Source organism: Cylas formicarius, unplaced genomic scaffold (genome assembly GCF_029955315.1).
Source record: "Cylas formicarius isolate icCylForm1 unplaced genomic scaffold, icCylForm1.1 PGA_scaffold_6__28_contigs__length_40554024, whole genome shotgun sequence".
Classification (NCBI taxonomy): domain Eukaryota; kingdom Metazoa; phylum Arthropoda; class Insecta; order Coleoptera; family Brentidae; genus Cylas; species Cylas formicarius.
The window spans coordinates 35,299,517-35,320,445 of record NW_026844347.1 but is presented as its reverse complement, the minus strand read 5'-3'; the positions used below and the strand labels follow the sequence as shown (position 1 = coordinate 35,320,445).

General features: G+C 32.3%; 4 protein-coding genes across 4 annotated transcripts; 3 read left to right on the top strand and 1 right to left on the bottom strand.

Annotated features, from left to right (window-relative positions):
* Positions 1-222: 222 nt before the first annotated feature.
* LOC132703101 (tetratricopeptide repeat protein 1) lies at positions 223-1,290 on the top strand. Its single transcript, XM_060672167.1, has 2 exons — positions 223-990; positions 1,044-1,290. Exons 1-2 carry the CDS (start codon positions 306-308, stop codon positions 1,166-1,168), a joined length of 810 nt encoding a protein of 269 aa, XP_060528150.1. The 5' UTR covers positions 223-305; the 3' UTR covers positions 1,169-1,290.
* LOC132703099 (early endosome antigen 1-like) lies at positions 1,216-5,333 on the bottom strand. Its single transcript, XM_060672164.1, has 14 exons — positions 5,250-5,333; positions 5,151-5,184; positions 5,019-5,099; positions 4,629-4,941; positions 4,485-4,573; positions 4,075-4,432; positions 3,562-3,623; positions 3,421-3,512; positions 3,283-3,365; positions 2,026-3,231; positions 1,794-1,977; positions 1,550-1,739; positions 1,376-1,498; positions 1,216-1,324 (listed from the first exon to the last, which is right to left on the bottom strand). Exons 5-14 carry the CDS (start codon positions 4,536-4,538, stop codon positions 1,268-1,270), a joined length of 2,409 nt encoding a protein of 802 aa, XP_060528147.1. The 5' UTR covers positions 4,539-4,573; positions 4,629-4,941; positions 5,019-5,099; positions 5,151-5,184; positions 5,250-5,333; the 3' UTR covers positions 1,216-1,267.
* Positions 5,333-7,133, top strand: LOC132703100 (hexosaminidase D-like). Its single transcript, XM_060672166.1, has 2 exons — positions 5,333-6,553; positions 6,608-7,133. The coding sequence occupies exons 1-2, from the start codon at positions 5,521-5,523 to the stop codon at positions 6,952-6,954; spliced, it is 1,380 nt and encodes a 459-aa protein (XP_060528149.1). The 5' UTR covers positions 5,333-5,520; the 3' UTR covers positions 6,955-7,133.
* A 1,201-nt stretch (positions 7,134-8,334) lies between these two features.
* LOC132703102 (vesicle transport protein SEC20) lies at positions 8,335-10,551 on the top strand. Its single transcript, XM_060672168.1, has 4 exons — positions 8,335-8,472; positions 8,717-8,889; positions 8,941-9,148; positions 9,213-10,551. The coding sequence occupies exons 1-4, from the start codon at positions 8,392-8,394 to the stop codon at positions 9,423-9,425; spliced, it is 675 nt and encodes a 224-aa protein (XP_060528151.1). The 5' UTR covers positions 8,335-8,391; the 3' UTR covers positions 9,426-10,551.
* Positions 10,552-20,929: the final 10,378 nt, after the last annotated feature.

Below are 20,929 nucleotides of genomic sequence, written 5' to 3'. Positions count from 1 at the left end.
AACCGCCGGGTGCAATGCTCCACCACAGCACCACTGAATTCAATCACTTAGTAATGTGATACATGATTTTTACTTCCTCGATTTTCTTCAATGATATGCGGATTTGCTAAAGGCACTCTCTCATTACCGACATCTGAAAAATGACTGAATGGTTTTAACATATATTTCTAACAGAAGTAGTGAAGAGACCATTCTCAATTTTTTTTGGCTATGACTGTAATCTGTAACATAACCTTAATATTTATATTGTCATTTTGGTTTTTATTTCAGTGTTAGTAATATAATCAATTTAAATGTAAAGCAAAATGTCATCACCATCGAAAATTGAAAATTTTAAAAACGATGAAACTCTTATTGAAGAAATCGTGAAAGATATAAACGAACAAGTTGTTATCAATGACACCAGGCAACCAAATGGGTCTGTTGAATCCAGCGCTTTCCTCACCAGTCCTGATGAACAGGTCAGCACAACTGTAGATTCTTTTGAAGATGATAGTAGCAATTTATTAGATGACAATATAGATGAAGAAACTTTAAAAGATCTAGAGATAAAGCTATCTGATAGTGAAAAGGAGGATCGACGGAATAGAGCTATTGATCTTAAAAGCATTGGGAATCAAAAATTTAAGGAAGAAAGTTATGCGGATTCAATACAATTCTATACAGATGGATTAAGGATATGTCCATTGAAATTTCAAATAGATCGATCAATGCTCTATGCAAATAGGGCAGCAAGTAAAGCAAAATTAAACAGAAAATTATCAGCCATTGAAGATTGTTCTAAAGCGATAGAGTTAAATGGCAATTATGTCAAAGCTTATTTAAGGAGAGCAAAATTGTATGAAGAAACTGAAAAATTTGATGAAAGTTTAGAGGATTACAAAAAAATTCTAGAAATAGATTCAGGATGTCAGGAGGCATTAGCAGCACAAGTCCGGCTGCCTCCAATGATAAATGAACGAAATGAAAAACTGAAAACCGAGATGTTAGGTAAGTTTTTTAAAAATAATGGAAATCTCAGAAAAATAAATCTGTTATTGCAGGGAAATTAAAAGATCTTGGAAATGTAATCTTGAGACCATTTGGGCTTTCTACAGATAACTTCCAATTAACACAGGATCCAAACAGTGGGAGCTATTCGATAAATTTTAGTCAGGCACCTAGATAATTAGTTGAACTATTAGTATAAGCCATTTAATAATAACTTTTTTTTTTGAAAAACTTTTATTAAATACATTATAAAGATGGTTGCTCTTAAATACATAACTTATTTGGCTTGCTTTTTCTTAATTTTGTCGTTGTATAATTTTTCAATATTGGTAACCTGCAAGGACAATTTTTCTTTAAAAGAGAAAAGGTATATTTTACAACCTACCTCGGCATCATAGGATTTCATATCAGTTAGTATTTTATCTGTAGTCTTTTTATTCAGTTCATCAATGTTCAAACAGCTGCTTACGACTTGCTTGGACCATTTCTTCCAAGCATTGACGTTTTTCTAAAATAAAATTCTCAGAGGAGACAAACACTAGCGACACTAGAAACTTACTACAGTGTCCTGCTCCATTTTCATCAACAGACCGTAATATTTCTCTTCATTTGACACAACACTTTGTTTATACTTTTCAAACTTATCTTGTAGTAAATTTAATCTCTCAACAATTTCGAGTTTCTCATTTTCCAATTCTTGAGTACATTTTGAGCATTCCGACATCACCAGTTTAAGATGTTCCCTATATCTGCAAACCAAAAGTAAAAAAAAATTGGCTCTAATTTAAATCTAGAAATTTAACCTCTGATCCTGCTCATGCAATTGCTCTGCCTGCCGCTTGCACAATTCCATTTTCTCGTGATAGGATTGTTGGTATTGCCGTTCAATATCCCTAATCCTTTTTTGATATTCTATTTGAAGCTCATCCTTTAATTTCAGCTCACATTTGATTAATTCAGCTTGAAGCTCAATTTTTTTTTCTGAACCTTTAAGTATCAAACAAATATTGCATTATACATTTTGGTAACACTCACCTGGTCTCTCTTCAAGGCCATGATGGACACCCTGTAATTCCTTATCTAGAGATCTGTTGGCAACCATATTTTCTAATTTTAATTTTTCCTTCGTCACATGCTCCAATTCACCTCTCATTTTATCAATTAAATTATTCAATTCATTTTTTGCTTGCTCACTCACTTTAAGACAGTTTTCTTTGGCCACATTATCCTTCTGTAAAAGTTCCAATTTGGTTTTTAGATTTTCTAGTTCTTGGGAAACTGTTATATTATCTTCTTTCTGCTGAAGTTGGAGTTCTAAATTTTTGCATAAATTCTGACTCTCTTGCAGCTGCTTAACACAATTTCTCAACTCAAATTTGATACTGCACTTTTCACCTTCCGCTATAGTAGCAGCATTTTTCATGTCCTGAAGCAAATCTTCAAGCTCCTTTATTCTTTCTTGAGACTGCTGCAAATTTGTTACCACTTCCTTTTGCTGACGCTTCAAAGCTTTATCTTCCTTAATATTATCTAACAATTTCTTCCAGCTAATTATTTTTTCTTCCAGAATACCCTTTTCAATGCGCTCATCTGATTGATTTAAAAAATCATCCATTTCTGATTTTATGCTTTCTGCCAAATCTGAACAATTTTCCTCAGATTTGTTCTTCTGTATGTATTGCAACACTTGACTGAGCTGACTTTTGAGCTGATCATATTCCGTCTTCAAATTTGAATCTCCGGTAGTTTTTTTTGGGGTTATAGATTTAAGATTTTCATTGTGTACTTTTAATTCGCTTACTTCTCCACTTAGCTTGCTGACACAGTCTTTATATTCTTTTAATTCTTCTGAAAGCTTCATATTTTTTTCCTTTTCATTTTCCAGCAATTGAGTGATTTCTCTTGATTCATTTTCATTGCTTGTGATTTTACTAGTTAGCTCTTGCAATAATGAATGGCGTTTTTCTTCAGATTCAAGTAGTTTTTTATTTAGTTCTCTGTTTGTCTCTGTCGCTTTTGTTAATTCTTCGCTCATGCTTGTTAGTTGGGGCATACTGTATTTGTGGGAAAAATTTTGTATCTCATTGCGTGTCTGCTGGATCATGTTTTTGATTTTCTCCTGCAGATCTTTATTCATCGAATTGAGATTCAAAATTTGCTGATCCCTGTCATCAATTGTTCTTTGGTAATTTTGAAGATCATTTTGCATTAGCAGAAAATCTCTCGTATGGCTCGAGTTATCTGTAAAAGAAACCACATTTTATAATTATCACGGAATGTGTTAGAGCTTACTGCAGTGCTCAAATTCCTTTTTATACATATCGCATTTTAACTGCCGGTAAGTTAACAATTCTTGAAGATCTTTTTCATAGTGTCTACAATAGGTAACATTTCCGGGCATTCTTTATAAAACAGTGATGTACAACTTACTTTTGCTTAGCGTTCAAACTGTCAATTTCATATGATTTATCAACTAACATTTTCTTCAATTTTTCAAGATGTTTTGCAAGGGTTGTGGGATCCTATATAGTGTTTGTTTTTTTATTTGAAAACTGTAGTGCTAATACTCACCTGTGATTCTATTTTGCTAAAGTCAAAACTCCTGCTGTGATGTCCCGAGTGCTCCAATGATTCTAAATCATAAGTAAAGTACATACACTAGCCTGAGCCCAAAAAAAAATTTAATTTTTTCTTCAAGTTCAGTCCTAAATAACTTTTTACAAAATAACTATACAAAAAAATATTAAGAGACCCTTTTTGTAGAGCATCATTCATTTAAAACTCAATACTGTTCTTTTTTCCAAAACAAAAAAGTTAAATAAAATAAAAATAATGATTAAGGGTTGATATCTTGAAATTTCTTTTAGCTGAATATAGCTAAATATTTTTAACTCAATCATTTGGTTGTTTTGACGCAATAATGAAATCCAGACTAAAAAACTTAAATTACAAATGATAGACCTGTACCCATTCATATTAAGGGTTAACATTTTCAGGATATTTTTTTCACCATTCTAAATAATTTTTGGCACAGTATAATAAACACCAATATATATTTTTCAGTTCAAAAAAATTAGTAAATACCTTTTAAGTGATCATGTTCTCTCTTCGCCATTTCAATCACATTCAAAAGATCTTGACATTGCTGTTGTGCCTCATCACAGTTTGTTAATATAATTGCATTATCATGCTGCAATTGATCCCTTTCCCTAATTATAATACCCAATTCTTCCTTTAGGTGTTGTTTTTCAGCTTCTAAAATTTGAATGCTTCTATCTTGTTTTTCCAATGAAATTTCTAATTGTGATATTTTATTTTGCAATGATTTTTGTAGTTCTTCCGAGTTGTACTTAAAATTGAGATTAAATGGACCATTTTGACTTTGCAACTTCATTTCTAGTTCTGTGATTTGCTCTTTATACACATTTATATCAGTTTCATGCTAAAAAAAATCTAAAATATAAAAATAAAGTGACATTTACCAATCAATTTACATTTTTTATTATTTGTTTTAGCCCTTGCATTTCTATTTCTTGCTTTTGCAACATATTTTCCAGGTTTTTTATTGTATTAGTCTTTTCAACTGTAAAATATTTTTTAAAATATAAAATGATTCACTATCAACTATAGAGTGTTACCTAACAGATCTTGAGAATTTTTTGATGATACTTGACATTGTCTTCTCTCCTGTTCAGACAAAAGCAACTGATTTCGAAGTAAATTGATTTCTTTTTCTTTTTCATCTTTGTATTTGTCAAATGCTTCCTTCAAAGCAAAGTTTTTCCTTTTTTCCACATCATAGAGAACCTTCAACTGATCATTAGGGGTTAAAGCCTGTTTGTATTTCTGTGAATCCTCATCAACCAGGGAAATATTTGTAGATGAATTCACAGTACTTTCTTCATCATCATATTTAAAATCATCTAGATTTTCCGTTAGGAGATCTTGTAACTAAAACCCAAATATACTTTAAATCCAGCTAGAAATTTACCAATCAAAATAATTCTAAAACAGTTACAACCAATTACTTCGGCCTGAATCCGAATTTTGTCTTGCAAATCTTCCTCTTCTTCGTTATTATGAGAGTTGTTAATCTGGATATCTGCGTTCTGAAATAGACTCAATCCAGGATTACTTTCCATTTTTTAAAATTAACGTACTTTATTTTTCGCTTTTAGGTTGAGCGGTTCGCTGCTATTTACGACCATAGATAAATGAATTGGTGAGTTGTTATGATAGAACACTTATTTAAGAATTACCTCTTATTGATTGATTGATCAAAAACACTGCGCTCCACACGGAATTCATGATTATCGCACAGGCAAGCAAATGTGAAAACTAGAATTACCCATTATTCATTGCTTTGCAGTTAAACCATGCTTTTAACAATCTATGGTCAATATTAATGGGGCAGTACGGCCTATTTCTCGGTGAAAACCGCGGTTATATCATTATTCTTCTACTTATTATTGGGTATTTATATTGCTCAATTTTGTTCAAAATTTCAAAATTATCATTTATGTAAGCACAATGATTTACTCTTCTAAATCAAATGAGAACATACAAATCATTCCAAGGTACAAAAAGAAAATTAAAAAGTTAAACAACTTGAAGACCGCTAGAATATATGTTGCATTGTTTCTAGCCATCCTTTTGATTGGCTTTTACTATTATTTTCGGGAGCATATTGTGGTTAGATTGGACATCCCTTTGAAGTCAAACGTGAAAAAGGAAAATTTAAAAAAATATATGATGCAAGAACTCGATCACATAGGTTATATAGAACCGGAACTTCAAGTAACTCTTGATGAACGAATCATTCATTTAGACCTGAAGGGGGCTCCTCCTAAAATTTCCTACTTTTCAAGATTGTTTCCTTTAATTGCGGAATTAGGAGGGACCGGGATACTAATTGAATACGAGGATATGTTCCCGTATAATGGGACAATTTTGAAGAATGTCTCTGCCTTAAATGCTTACAGTTTAAAAGAAATTACAATTATCAACAGACTTGCCCGAGAAAATAATTTAAAAGTTATTCCCTTGATACAGACATTTGGACATTTGGAATTTTTATTAAAGTTGCAACAATATAAAGACTATAGAGAGGTATTTGCTTATCCTCAAGTAATTTGCCCGTCACATCCTCATACAATGTCTTTAATTGAAGATATGATTGACCAGATCATCGCTTCACACCCGGACATAGAAATGTTGCATATTGGTTGTGATGAGGTGTATTATTTAGGGTTTTGTGAACGTTGCACAAATCGTATGATTAATGACAATGTCTCCAAGAACTTGTTATTCTTGGAGCATGTTAAAGCAATTTCGCAAATTTTAAACAAGAAATATCCCCATATTAGAATTTTACTCTGGGATGATCAGTTCCGTTCTATGACCGAAACTGATCTTGCAGAAGTTAAGTTGAATGAAAACTTGGAACCTGTCATTTGGAGGTACACTAAAGAGGTATATGATGAATTGGGGCCTAGTTTATGGGACATGTATTCCAAAATTTTTAGAAAAGTTTGGATTGCTAGTGCCTATAAAGGCGCCATAGGTACTTTTGTATTTGCAAATTTGTAGATTATTTTAGCATTGTAAACATTTCCAGGAAGTAACAAGTATATGTCCGACGTTAATCATTATCTTCAGAATCACAGAAGTTGGCTCTCAGTTGTTGCAGAGCACAAAAGACGTGTTAATTTTCGTGGAATCATAATGGCCGGTTGGCAAAGGTATGACCACTTTGCTGTGTTGTGCGAGTTGTTGCCAATCGGTATACCGGCATTAGCGATGAGTTTAAGGTTATTAAAAGGGTTTAAAGACTCCCCCTTAAGTCCGCCCACGGAAGTCTCAAAAGTTTTAAAATGTCATCAACCTTATGGGCTGATTGGGTCGGCATTTGGCAGCCCAAAATGTGAATTTCCAGGTACATATATTTTTCATTTTGCGGTTTGATTACTTCCATGTAATTAATATGGATGTCGTAATTTTAAGGAGGTGATGTCCTGGAAAATGTCATCCGGCTACAGCAGCTGGTGCAAGAGTATGAAGCCCTAGTGGATGATGCGAGGGTTAAAGGTTGGATGAATGATTACAATCTGGCGCATGGTTTTTCTAATCCTCAGTATGTAGAATCCGTCGCTATTGAAAAGATAAAAGAAGAACTGGACTTAGTAAAAATCGATTTAACTTCTTCACTTTCTGAGGTTTACGACAACTATACAGTTGATGAGTGGACGGAAACATATCTGAATCCATTCCAAAAGCAGGTGAATTATAACCTTCAAAATGCCCAAATTTTCCATAAATTTTTGATGAAACCTTGGTCAAAAAATGCTTTAATTTCCCATTATTTAAATGTTAAGAGTGTCGTCCAGAATACTTGTTGGATAAAAACTGAGAAGAGTGAGAGTTAATGCAAATCTAGGTCTCCCTTGTGTTTTGTTAACAAGAATTTCTAAGGAAATTATAAGGCACTACACAGTAATGCCATTTTTTAATAAAATACTGTACGTTATAATTTCCCGATTGCGACTACCTGGGGTTTGTTTCATATAATATTGTTTTTAGGTGGTAGGTCTTTGGAAGGCGAAACAAACATTATTGTCCAAGGAATCGTGGCCTAGGAGACCACTCAAAAGTGAACTTTAAGCGATATTTAAAAAATAGAATATGTTGTGTGCCAAATAATTGATGCGCGGAAATGCCAAAGGGGCTTGGTGGAAAAATTACATTTTTGAGATAATTAAGAAAAACTGTTTATTACATACTCTTTGCCATGTTGCCAGCGTGGCAAATAGAATAATTCCAACGCAAAATGTTAATATATCAAAAAACGTTGCATACTTTGACATTTCCACAAGTCAATTAGTGAATCTCAGTTTTTTAATTATATAGTGCCGTAACTACTTTAATATTCTTTTTATTTTTAGGCATATAGTTCCTATAGCAAGTAGTGTTTTCTGATATCAAACAATCCATAGGGCCTAATAGTTTTTAAAATACTTTTTGTTGAATTTCAACATTTCAAGACTGCATTCTTCTATGTGATGTTTACAAAATTGCTCAAAATCTATATTTGAAAATACTCATCTAGGTTTATTGATTTTGAATTATTTGTTGTTATATTCGTTTTGTTGTATATTAGATAAATATTTTTTGTGTAAAGTGACACGGAATTTTATACATAATTTTTAGAAACTGTTATAATAAAAATCTCGCAATCTCGAAAATTGTGTTCATTTGACCATCCTGTGCGTCGCCATTTTTAATCTTATTGCTTTTTGATTACCCTGTATGAAACTCGCCTTAACCTATAAGTAGCACTTTCCAATCATTCCACAGAACGTTTATGTGTAAATATTTATATATAATATTAATATTAGAAGCGGTATGGATTCTACCGAGTTTATTTTAAAGTCCATTCGAAACGACATGGTAGAGAATCAACTTCACCTAAAAGCGATAATTCAGGTAATAATTTCTTTGCCGATTGATGTTAAAAAAATATAACCTACAAACTCTACGATGTTAATAACGGACCACAGATAATTCAGTTCTCACTGATTGTCCTATGGATTTGCCTATTTTTTTTTGCAATTGCTCATCATTTAGGCGATGTACATGTTTAAAATTCCTAAACCTAAAACCTAAAAGTTTAGTTGTGACGTAATTGCCTTAGGATGAGCACTCAATCACTGAATTTAATTATTGTTAGGATATTAATTTCTGCTCCGGATCCCTTTCTGAACTCAACAATTTAAATAGTTTGGGTCGGTCAAAAATATCAGCCCTTCGAAAATTGATCGATCGATTCGGGGACGTCGCTAAAGACAACAACGATCACAATTTGTTAAAAGAAGTCGTGTTGGCAAGAGAGCAGCTGGCAAGGCAAGTACCGGCCAATTCTTGAACCTTCTATATTGCTATTGGTTTGTTTAGCACTATGGATGCTTTCAAAAAGGCGAATCTTAAATCCATGTTGGCGATAGAGAAGGGAGCCAAGGAGGAACTGTTGAAATCCACAAATGAAGAGACCGGCTTAAAATATCGCCAAAAGAGAGACAAAGAGAGTATGGTGAAAATGAGCGCCAATGTCACGGACCAGCTTCTATCTATTAGTAGGCAATTAGCGGAAACTACCAAACAGGTACTTATTGTTTTATTTCTTTTTTCATCTGAATGCTTTCGTTATTTATTTGAATATTTTCCAGAGCGCTCATACGTTAGACACTTTGCTGACGTCATCAGATACTGTTCTAGGTACACAGGACGAGTTAAGAATGACGTCGGGTGCGATCGGTCGATCCGGCAAACTTTTGAACAAATATGGCAGACGTGAACTGACCGATAAAGTATTAGTGTTTTTTGCGTTTTCTTTTTTTGCCGCGTGCGTAGTGTATATCGTCCAGAAAAGGTTATTTTAAGACGTAATTTTCTATTTCTACCATTTATTGTTATAATAATAATAATAAAAGAAACTACTGAGGGCCTGCTCGAGATGTATTATTTTATATGCCTGTTATTTCACTTACCTTTTTAAACGCTGCCCATAACCTCAAATATGGATCATATAGTTGCGCCCTACTACAGTAAAAATTGATGCACGGGTTGATATTTTCGTAGAGGAGGCAATTTACAGTACATTTCACCTATTAAGCTGTACTTTACTTCATTTTTTTTTAAATAGCCATTTCCACAGACTTAACTCGTTTTCTCTGAACATTTAACGAGATCTATGCATATTTTGTGAAAATACTGACGATCTGACAGTGGCCATGTTGTATTGTAAATCTCGCGCATGCGTATGTTGAATGGACCTTCTCAAAATTTATTTACATTAATTATAAGCATAGCCAGGGCCTTTATATATGTCTGGTAGTTATATGGTTTCAACACAGGTATGGAAACCAATTTTGATTTTCAAACGAAGCAATTTTCCGTAATTACGAGTGGTCGAATCAAAGTATACGCACATCTGTCCTTGTGTAATGTGCAATTCACAAATTGCATGATTCGATTGGTTGGTTAGTTTTGGTTAGTTGAGGGGCAATAGACAGTGGTCTTTTTCAAAAGCGAAAGTAGAGATTGTGGTAGAGGCTTAAATATTTCGCATAACGCATTTGTTGTTATATCTTGTTACTAGAATTACAAAAACCAATATTTATAATTTACTTCATCATATAAAATAGGTCTAAGTTGAAAAAGAATTAGGAAAAGGATTTCCTATAAATTATTATATTTATTGAAGAATTATAGGATATATGTAGTTGCTTAAAATTACTTTTTAAATCTGCCTTTATTTCTACAACTTCCTTGTCAGTTTTCCTTTTTTCCTGTGTCAAAAAAACGTTTTTTTAAAGCTTATAGTTGTTTTATTAGATTGAATTGGAATAAAAGAATATATAGAGATGCTAGGTAAATGGTGTAAGTTATCAGTCAAACGACTTTGGTCATTTGACTGAGGTTATTTTTATCGATATTTTGCAACTTATTATAATTATGCATTATTTGTTTCGGTTCTGCCAATTTATTTTTCTACTCCCTTTCGTAAAATACCTAATTACACACCGATCTAGTGTGCGGGAAGCGTCACTTTACCACGTAAGTTTTATTTCCCACTGATCCGAGCCGCTCGTGTCAAATAAACTCGTGAGTCAAATGCCGTTTACCACATTTGTTGCATAAATATAAAACGCTACAGCTTTGATAAATTACTTATTGGTAGTCCTGGTTTTATTATTGCTATTAAAATCAATAACAATAATACCGGATTGAGCAGCGCTATATTTTCAGTGTTAATAGTATGCTTACCTTTGTTATACTATTATACGCCTATAAACGTAGTTACCCTTTATCATCATCACCATCATCATTGAAAACAATCTTGGACTTCAGATTATGCACTTTTTTGTATATTTATTTAAATTGGACTTATTAAAATACCATTTATCACGAACTAGACACATATCACCCATTAAACAAAAAAAAAACGAATTAAAAACTAGCAAAAATTTCAAAAATGAAACATAACCTCAATCAGGGACGCGACCAATCAAATTATGGAACGTAACGTGTGATTTACCTCTCGTAATGGTTAGGAGTACCAAAAATCAACATTTCAATGATTGGAGAAAACAACTGAATTGCGTTGTTTGGCGTCGAAAGACAAAAAAATCAAATTAATTCGTTTTCCAGATATACTCATACACCAGTAAGTAACTGATTTCAAATTACACACACACACACATACATCGTAATAATCGATGCACTACTGCGAAGACGTTTAAATGCTCGCTGAATTCTTAATTAGGGTGAATCAAGCGATATTCAATCCCTATCACGAAGCCTCGATTAGATTCACGTCCATTATTTTTCGCCTAAAAACAAAGAAAATCAAGAAAACGTTTAGTGACTGGAATATATGTAGTTTTGTAATTATTCGGATAATAACCAATCTCGCAAACTAGGAAGAGAATCTTTGCTCAAACGTCTATTTATAAGGGAACCCGGAATGAGAACGTTTTAAATAATAATGAAGCATATACAGCTACCATTTAGGTACCATTAGGTACATATATGGAAAGCGCTATTTGGTTTTATTTTGTTAATAATAATTTTTGGCAGTGCTCGACGACGTGTTGGGTAACACATAACGTCCTGTAGAACAAGGTTTTTGGTGTAATAAGTGATTCTAACGCAGGATTTGCTGTTTGGCAGGTACGTATAAAGTTAAAAAAAACGACCTACATCTTTCAAGAATGCGTAGAATAAAAGCGATAAAACAATTTGTACAACATGCCATTAAGATGGTTTTATTTGCTATATATATAAATTTAATTTTTTCGGCCTTTCTATTTCGTTCTAATTGCTTTCAATTAAAAACTTGGTAGCGTAAACTATGTTAGTACTTTTTGTTGTTGGATACTTACCGTTATAATGCACCTCACGCAGCTATAACAGTTTTTGATTTAAAAGGAAGTGATCTTCCGCGCATGGCACATACTAACTTGCATTTTGCGCCACTTTTTTATAAAAACGACGAGCACCAATTTCACTTTCGTTTTCCTGAAAATGTAATAGGATCTGCGCGTATTTTGACATGTTAATGTCGAATTAACGAACTGTCAGCGGCCATGTTGATTTTTGAACTCCGGTGAATTTTATTGGTTGAAATGACTCGCGCATGTGCACATTTAATGAGCCGGTACTATCGCCATAGGCAATTCAACTACTTTTGAACTAATAACTAATTTTGATATACTATATACATAAGTTTGCACCTACAACAACTGCAGACACACAATAAAAATACTAGAGCTCGAGAAGAATGAGAAAATAAAATGCAACTCGACAAATACCGAAAATTATTATTGTTTCTATAGGGAACTGCTTTGCTGGGCCGCCCAATGATGCAAAGCGCGATTAGGATGACAACTGCGACGTGTTTCAGCGTGTTACTAATTGCGTATGTTCTCTTTTCGACCGAAGTCGAGTCTTCGCCGATATTCTTCAACATCTTCAAAATGAGCGGCAGACGCTACTACAACTGGGGCGACCTCCCACGGAGAAACTTCAGCCACGGCAAGAGATTTGTCGACATTTGCAAAGTGCACTCGAGATATAGTCATCAGGGATTGGTTTGTCCTCCCTAGTTCGTTAATAAAATACGAAAATGTTATATGGTATCTCAAAAGATAAATAAATAAATCGCCTTAAAATTTTAGTGATTTTCTCTCTACAAAGGTTCTCTAATCTTTTAGGCATATCACAACGTCTCATTGATTATTTAATGTTATATTAATGAGAAAAAAAATTATAAAAATGTCCTAAAAATCTCTTGAATACCCAAAAAAAAATGCAAAAGCCGAAATCGATAGTCAAAATGGATACGTTTTGTCTCAGTTTAAAAGAAGGAGACATGAAAGTGCCGAAAGATTAAAGAAAGAACCAAGTACAATATAATTTTAATCATATTTAGTTGCACTTAGTAAAAATAGCGTTTCTATTTAGCAATTTTTGTTTTGCATATTCGAATATAAATGGACACAAGAAATGTCCGTACATGAAAAGATTCGAGATCGATAACGTAGTCGATCAATATTTGTGTCCCTACTTAAATAGTAAGTTAACAGATAAAAAATGCAAGTAATTTTTTCGAGCAAAACGGCTTTGATTATTTTTGGTGGAATTTTTTTTAAAAGATTGTTGTTGTTGGTTGACTTTATCAACATTTTTCGTAGAGGTTAGTTAAACCAAATGTACAGGGTGTTCGGAAATTGAGTTCGGAAACTTGGAGGATAGATTCAACGTGGTAACATAATGGTAGTAAGTCATGCAACAAAAACTCGAAATTGTAATATTTTCCGAGTTATAGCTAGTCAAAATTTATTTTAAAAAATTTTTATTCTTAACGCAGTGGGCTGCCCGGATTTAGTAAAAGTCATCGTTACGAAATAAAAATGTTTCAGAAATTTGTCACTAGAGGGTACTTTACCTAGAACATTTTTTTTTATTTTCCCTATATTTTATTTATTTAGACTGACGTTGCAAAATAGAACAGATTGCCTTAAGGTCACAAATCCTCAAAAATGTTTACACTTGTTTTAAGTCGATAAGTGTTATCGTTTATACACAAATCGACTTTTTTATTCTCGGCTCGAATTTTACCTGTAAATGTAAATTACGTTAAAAATAAAATAAAAGGAAAAGATTTTTGACAAGTTATAACTCGGAAAATATTAAGATTTCGAATTTTTGTTACATGACTTGCTATCATTATTTTATCGCGTTTAATTTTTCCTCCAATTTTCCGAAATCAACTTCGCAACACCCTGTATATGAGTATGAAAAAAAATGCCTTTCACGAGAAAAAAATAGCTGGTGAAATTTATTTGCCAAATTTCCTATAGAAATTGCTACGTATTTAAAGGGCTTAAATCATGGAGTGCCAGTGCCAGCTGAGTCAGAGAATACTGAGAGTAAATAGCCAAGAGTGGACGTTTCCTAAAATGTTAAAATGCTTGAAAAATTTTAATTAAAAAAAGCATCAAAATTTTGAATGATGGAAATGGGGATTGCCGATATTGAGGAGGCTCTGGAAGAGATTGAGATTGGAAGAGTTGTGCTTGTGCATGCGAATCCTTTTGAGCTTTTCATAAAAAAAATCACCTATTTAGACAAACAAAACCTCTTTTAGGTGTAGTCACCTGTTTGAGGCTTTTCTGCCATATACGAAACCATCATATCGTTTGCTTCGGTGCTAATCTTTCTTGTATTCATTTTATTCGAGTCGATAGAAAGTATTGCTTCTCGCAGGTATGATAATGAAATGGACCTAATAATGATACTACTTATTGGACCACTATTCTCCGTTTTAATTCTAGGAAAAATGATAGGTTAAAACCATATAGCTATTAGCCCTACTGTTTTGAGAAATTGGGCAACATGGAATCTTTTCTGTCTGTCTCATTTCTATTCCCGATTTAAGGAATACAGTTTCCAGAGAAATTTTTGGGGAATAGGGAGTGAATATTTTTCTTTTTTCGTCTTAGTAAAATGAACCTGCACTAATTACTAATTTTTTAGACTATTTAAAACAAATGAAACATATGTTTTATAAAAAATCACTAAAAATTTATCTATAAATCAATTTAAAAAACACATCAAGAGGCTCCTGACGGCCAATGCTTTCTACAGCCTGAAAGAATTTGAAGCGTACCTGAGAGCATCGTAAATAACGTCAAAAGTTTACCGAGATTTTTCTAATGTATACTCTCTTTTATTTTAAATTACATTAACTTGTTTGTCATGTTTGTTATATAAATATATACTCGTATTCGTTCTACACATTACTTAAGATTATGATATACATTGTTTTTACAATGAAACTTGTAATTTATTATTTGTATTTATTGACGAAACATCCATTGTATCACCTGGTTTTGTGAATAAATAATCTATCTATCTATCTATCTATCTATAAAAGGTCAATTTTATAATTATTATATTTTTTTCCTTTGTGAACCAACAACGTATTAGGTATGCGCATGTAGTGCCTTTATGGTAAGTTTACATACGCATGAAAGGTATTCCCCGGTCATCGGATGGTGCAAAATTTATTTAAATATATTAAATACTAAACGTGTCACGTCTCTTTATTTATCGCGTCGAATTAATATTAAAGACTTATATTACAACAATAGAATGAGTCACGGGATAAGATCAGTCTCTATGGTGCGCAAAAGCATCGACTCTGCGTCGTATTTACGGACAAACCGGATTCCCGACTCTTCCGGGATACGCCAGGGAATCGACCGAGTGGATCCTACAGATTGACTTGTATCTGTCTCCTCCTCCTTCCGTGTGTCCCCCATAGTGGCGTCCATAGCTAGTGAACAACGTTACCGATTGAGGAAATTTTGTAAACATTTTTAAATTTTGAGTTTTTTTTTTACAAGAAAAACTACATGTAAAACAACCTATTTTTTTTAGACCTTAATAGTAACGGAAAGGTAATAATGAAGTTATTTTTACGAACGCCTGCAACTAAATAAATAACATAATAAATAAATAACATAGTAATTATTTTACAGGTCAATGTTCAATTTATATTTTTCTAAATTCCTACAGGGTGTACTTTTCGTGCCGTTTAAATCAGAGATTGTAAATTTTTCGTAGTAATTTTTTCTGTTTTTTATTGTTGCTATATAAATTATGGAATACGATAATTTCATCGGCTACGTTCTCGTTAATATTTCCTTTCAATTCAATGATTTAAATAAATATCTTAATAAAACATTTTTATTTCCTTTTCCTTTTTCCGTTCGTACAACGTTTTTTAGGATCTCAAATTAATTTTAACCCAATAGCCAGTTTTGTCCACAAATTACCCACTTCTTGTTATTAGTATTAAAATGAATTTTATTTAAAATTCTAGAACATTATGTTTTGAGAGAAGTAAAGGGTATAAAAAAAAATTTAACAAAGCAATTATTCAGTAGTAAAATGGAAATGAGGCATTTCCATTGGTAAGCTGCTTCGGATCAATAACATAGAAAATTAGAAATAAAATAGGTGTATTGTTTTACGTTATACATAATGCCTACGTAATCGCGATAACAAATCGGGTATACAAATTATTCTAAAATAATGTAGTGTGTAAGATTATTTCTATAATCTTACACACTTTTAATTATTTTACTATTAATATTGTTATCATAAATAATTTAAAAACTGTAACACGGAGCTAGATATCTTTGTTATAGGATATTTCAGAAAATTATAGGGTAGCAAAATGTGAAATTCGGTCCAGTTCCGCTCAATTTCGATGTCGGTCATAGGCGTAGATAAATTGAGGAATAAAATCATTTTTGTTCCATAATGTAAGACTATTTTGGTGAAACGATAAAATATCTTAGTTTCGATACAACAGTAGTTATGGATAAAGCTGACGACCCATAAAGAGAACTCCAACATACCTAATTAGATATTATTATTCTCCACCTCTCTGAAATATACTTTAAATATTGATTGTTACAACTTTGTATTGCAATAAAATAAATATAATTCATTTATGTGCAACAAGTCTTATTTTGTAACGTATGATTTATATACCCAGAGACGCCAAGTCAAATGAAATTCTCAACAAATGGTGTTGCTTCTAGCTACTTATTTGTAAATATTAGTTACATTACGTACAAAAAGGAAAGTTTACAATGATTGTCGACTGTTTTAAATGTGACGGGTCAATAATAAATGTTTTCCAAGTAACGTAGTATAATAGTAGATTGTGATTTTTTTTCTAAAATAAACTAAATTACAATAACGTTTCTCGCTGAAGTTAATAATAAAAAAATACGTTATATTGGCAAAGCAACGAACCATTTTTCAATTTGGATTACAATAAATTTAAATTTTAATAGTAAAAAAAATGAATCGCAATAAAATCTAATTTTTCAAAGATTAAAATGAATGAATAAATAAATACGGAGAATTCATTTCGAAATTAGTTATATTCTCTTTATTGGTGCGCCAGTAGGCTGGGGTTTGAAATAAGATATGGTAACCATGGCAATTAGCACAGTACAGGCGAAAAGGACATTTAAAAAAAGATCATTTGGGAACCTAATTTTAACAGTTAAATAATTTTAAACTTGGAAAAATTAGAATATTCTTGAAAGAAAACGAGTCTCAGACTGGTATTTCCCAATTGTCCATTGTTTTAAATAACCTAGTTTCCTTTTTTTGGAAATCGTCTGAACAAAATATTGACTTACCCCGACCGCGTAGGGTAATACCCGCCATTGCCCTGATAATAGTAGCCGCCACTGGTGTCGTACCCGCTGAACAGTTTGTCCAGAAACGTTGAATTCGACCCCACGGTACACCAAAACAAAATGGTAAGTATCGCTACGGTGACCCTCGTCATAGCAACGGTTGAAACGGAAACAATTTTTTTTTCTACCAAGCAAAAACGTTCTGCATGGACTACCAACTCGAGAGAGGTCTCCAGACAAAATCTTCAATCGTCAGATCGACTCGGTAATTTATACACTTATCTTTTGTTTTATTAAATATTATTCGTCACGGCTGTTGGTGATTTTTGCGACTGATTTCGAATTCTTCTCAAGCAAGGGTTAAGGCGAGTTAAGGTCATTATCACGGCGATAGAACAAAATCAGCGACAAGGAATCGTGCCCGTTGTGTACACTGCTCGTCCGAAAATGTGTTAGGTTATAAAAGGTTATTAAATTAAATATTAACATTTTTTCCGATTTTTGATTTAAATTTTGTGACAAACCAGGACATTATATTCCAAGGAATACGACAATTGATTGATAAGACAAATCGAAACCAACAGTAAATTTATTTAAAGCATTTACGAATGATAGAAAGGATATTTTATGGTTTGGTTTTGGCATTCGCCAAAGTATTTATTTATTTATTAGGACACAGTTTTTGTCTGTGAAAATCTGAGCATTTTTTGTTGTAATTTAATTTGTGTTAAATGGATTTTAATCAAGTAAAAGCCACCTCGGTCCGAATTTTGAACGGAGCTGAAAATGATTTCCTGGCTATTTGCTATTTTAAACTATTTATATACTCAAAACATTTGGTTTTTTAACAAGTACTTACACAACGGAGTATATCCCAAATTTATGGAACTAAAAACCAACAACAACAGTCCCGCTGCAAGAAAAGGTCAGACAAAATGGTTGAAAGAAGAACGAAGACATCAATACAAGAAAAGAGGTATACATTGGATTTATATGAAGGTAATACATTCTGAATTATCTCATAGACTTAATCCCATAGAATTTGACTTATAAGGCAATAGAATACTGATATATCAAACGTTATTCACAAAAAGTATCTAAGACAAAAATCCAATTTAGACAATTTAATAAAACCAACTAAAAACAGTCATTTCAAACTTCTCGAATCATGAATTTTACAATAGATTTATCAATTTGACTAACACTACATTCTCTGAAAAAGAGTCTGAATTGCTAAAAAGGGTTTCAACTTTAATTTAAATTACTCAAATACCAATAGAGAGTTAAATTGTTTAGGGGTTGATTGCGAACTTTCTATTACCGCAATATCGTAAACAAACACGTATTAGCTAATTTAATAAAATCTCAATAGTAGGAGCAAGTTCAAGGATCTTACACATATGTTTATGGTAAAATCAATTAAAAATAAGGCTTCCTAAAATAATGTAGTATTTGCAAGAGCAGTTAAAGGAAAGTCATTGCTATCGATTCTCTAGAATATATTACAAAAACCAAACAGTTTCATAATTCACATTATTATTATTATGGGAAACCCACTTAGTCCATTACTTGGAGAAATTTTCATGGACAATTTAGAAAATATCATACATAAATATCCTCTGAGTAGAGGATTTCTATGGTGGTATAGATACGTACATGATGTTTTTGCTTGTTTCACTGGAACCGAACGACAACTGCAGTCCTTTTTGAATCATATTAACTCGATACATAACCGCATAAAATTTACCATAGAGACGGAACACTAAACTACAGAACAAGTTAAATTTTTCCATTTGCCATAAACCCTCACACATTGACACAATAATACATAATAATTAAAATCACCCTTCCACACACAAAATGTCTGCCTTGTACCACTTTCTACTGAAAATTTTGAAAAAGAATTAAATGTTATAAAACAAATAGCTTTTAACAATAGTTACACCCCTCTTTGATAGATAAGATTATAACTAAAAAGCAGTTTCAAATAACTCTGAACTCTATCTATCCCATATTAAACACCGACAACAAAATTCATAAAACAATAAAATACATTGGAGAACCTACCAAGAAAATTTCGAAACGTCTTTCCAAATTTGGTATTAATATTGCTTTTAAAACTAAAAACACCATAGGACATTTTCCAAAAAACAATAAAACTAAATTACGAAAAACTCAAAAATCCGGAGTCTACAAGTTGAAATGTGGATCTTGTCCAAAATTTATATCGGACAAACATGTAGAACATTTAAGAAACGCATTAGCGAACATAAAAGGGCGTATAAAAATAAAAGTTCGGATTCTAACTATGCCATTCATTTCAATTCAGAAATGCACAGCCTTGACGATAATTTTGATTTTTTTTGCTTAATCATTCGAAAAGCAAAAAAACTAAATTTGTTGGAAGCTATGGAGATTAACAAAATGAGATATTCGAATTTATTACTTAATGACCAGTTGGATTTAAATGCGTCTCCCTTGTTAAATTTAAATTTATAACCCCATACCTATAATTAAAAATCTATTACCACCTGATTTTATATATAAGTGTCGGAATATAGTCATCGCTAAAATTCGATACCTGGGGGTTTTTGAACATGCAGAAATTAAAAATGCCAACAGCAATGTTGTCTATTCAGACAGGTCCAAATTTTTACGCCTTTTAGTAAAATGCGCCGTTCGGTTAGAAAGTGATAAAGCTTTGATATACAGAGTTTATGGAAATAACATCCCCATGATTTAATAGAATATACATAAAAAAATAAGAAATTTTGTTCCTATGAACATGGGTCCGAAAATGCAGGCAATAAGGCGCAGGGTGTCAAACTTAAAAATAATAATGGGTTTTTAATATATATCATAAATATCCCTGACTGATTTTGTTCAAATTTTGTAGTGCTGTTTATTGTGACAAAAGGATTAATTAATGTGGCGTCCCGGGAGGCAGTTTGTCGAATATTTCGACAATATATTATAATTCGGGATGTAAAAATGCAACTTTTGCAGCTACTCTTGTCTCTCGAATTTTTTTTTTTGTATTTTGCTTTGTTTTCGAGAAAAAAACAAATCGGTTTAACATCTTGAGTAGCCGTTACTCAGGCTAATTAGGCTGAAATTTTTAAGTCACAGTCTGCCGCATGCAATTTTTGTTAAGCAGCTTATGCACCGAGATATGGGATTTACATGCTAGACACTTCCTGAAATATAAATAATGAAGTAACATTTTTGGGTACTTTACCAGAAGTTGCACAGTTGATTCATATCTTAGACGAATTTCTGCTTGCTTTATGGTTGAGATTGTTATATGCCGAAAAAGTAGCGATATAAACAATAATTTGTTTATTCCATGTGAATAAATAATGTGATAGCAAGAATTTACGCGTCCGCTCTCCTATCAATTTGGTTCAAGGTCAATGCCGCAGTGTTTGTTATAAATTACTAAAAATATTCTATAACAATTATTTCTGAAAATGTTTAATTATATTAATGTATTCTAACAGAGTATCTGAGTGTCCTAGCTTACTAATCCAAATTTCTTGGTTCGGTTTACTAATTTGAAGTTAATAATAACTTATAATTATTTTTAATGATATTCACTCGCCTAGTAAAGTGCTAAGAATATAGTCTGAACCAAAGAAACATTTAATAGGTTT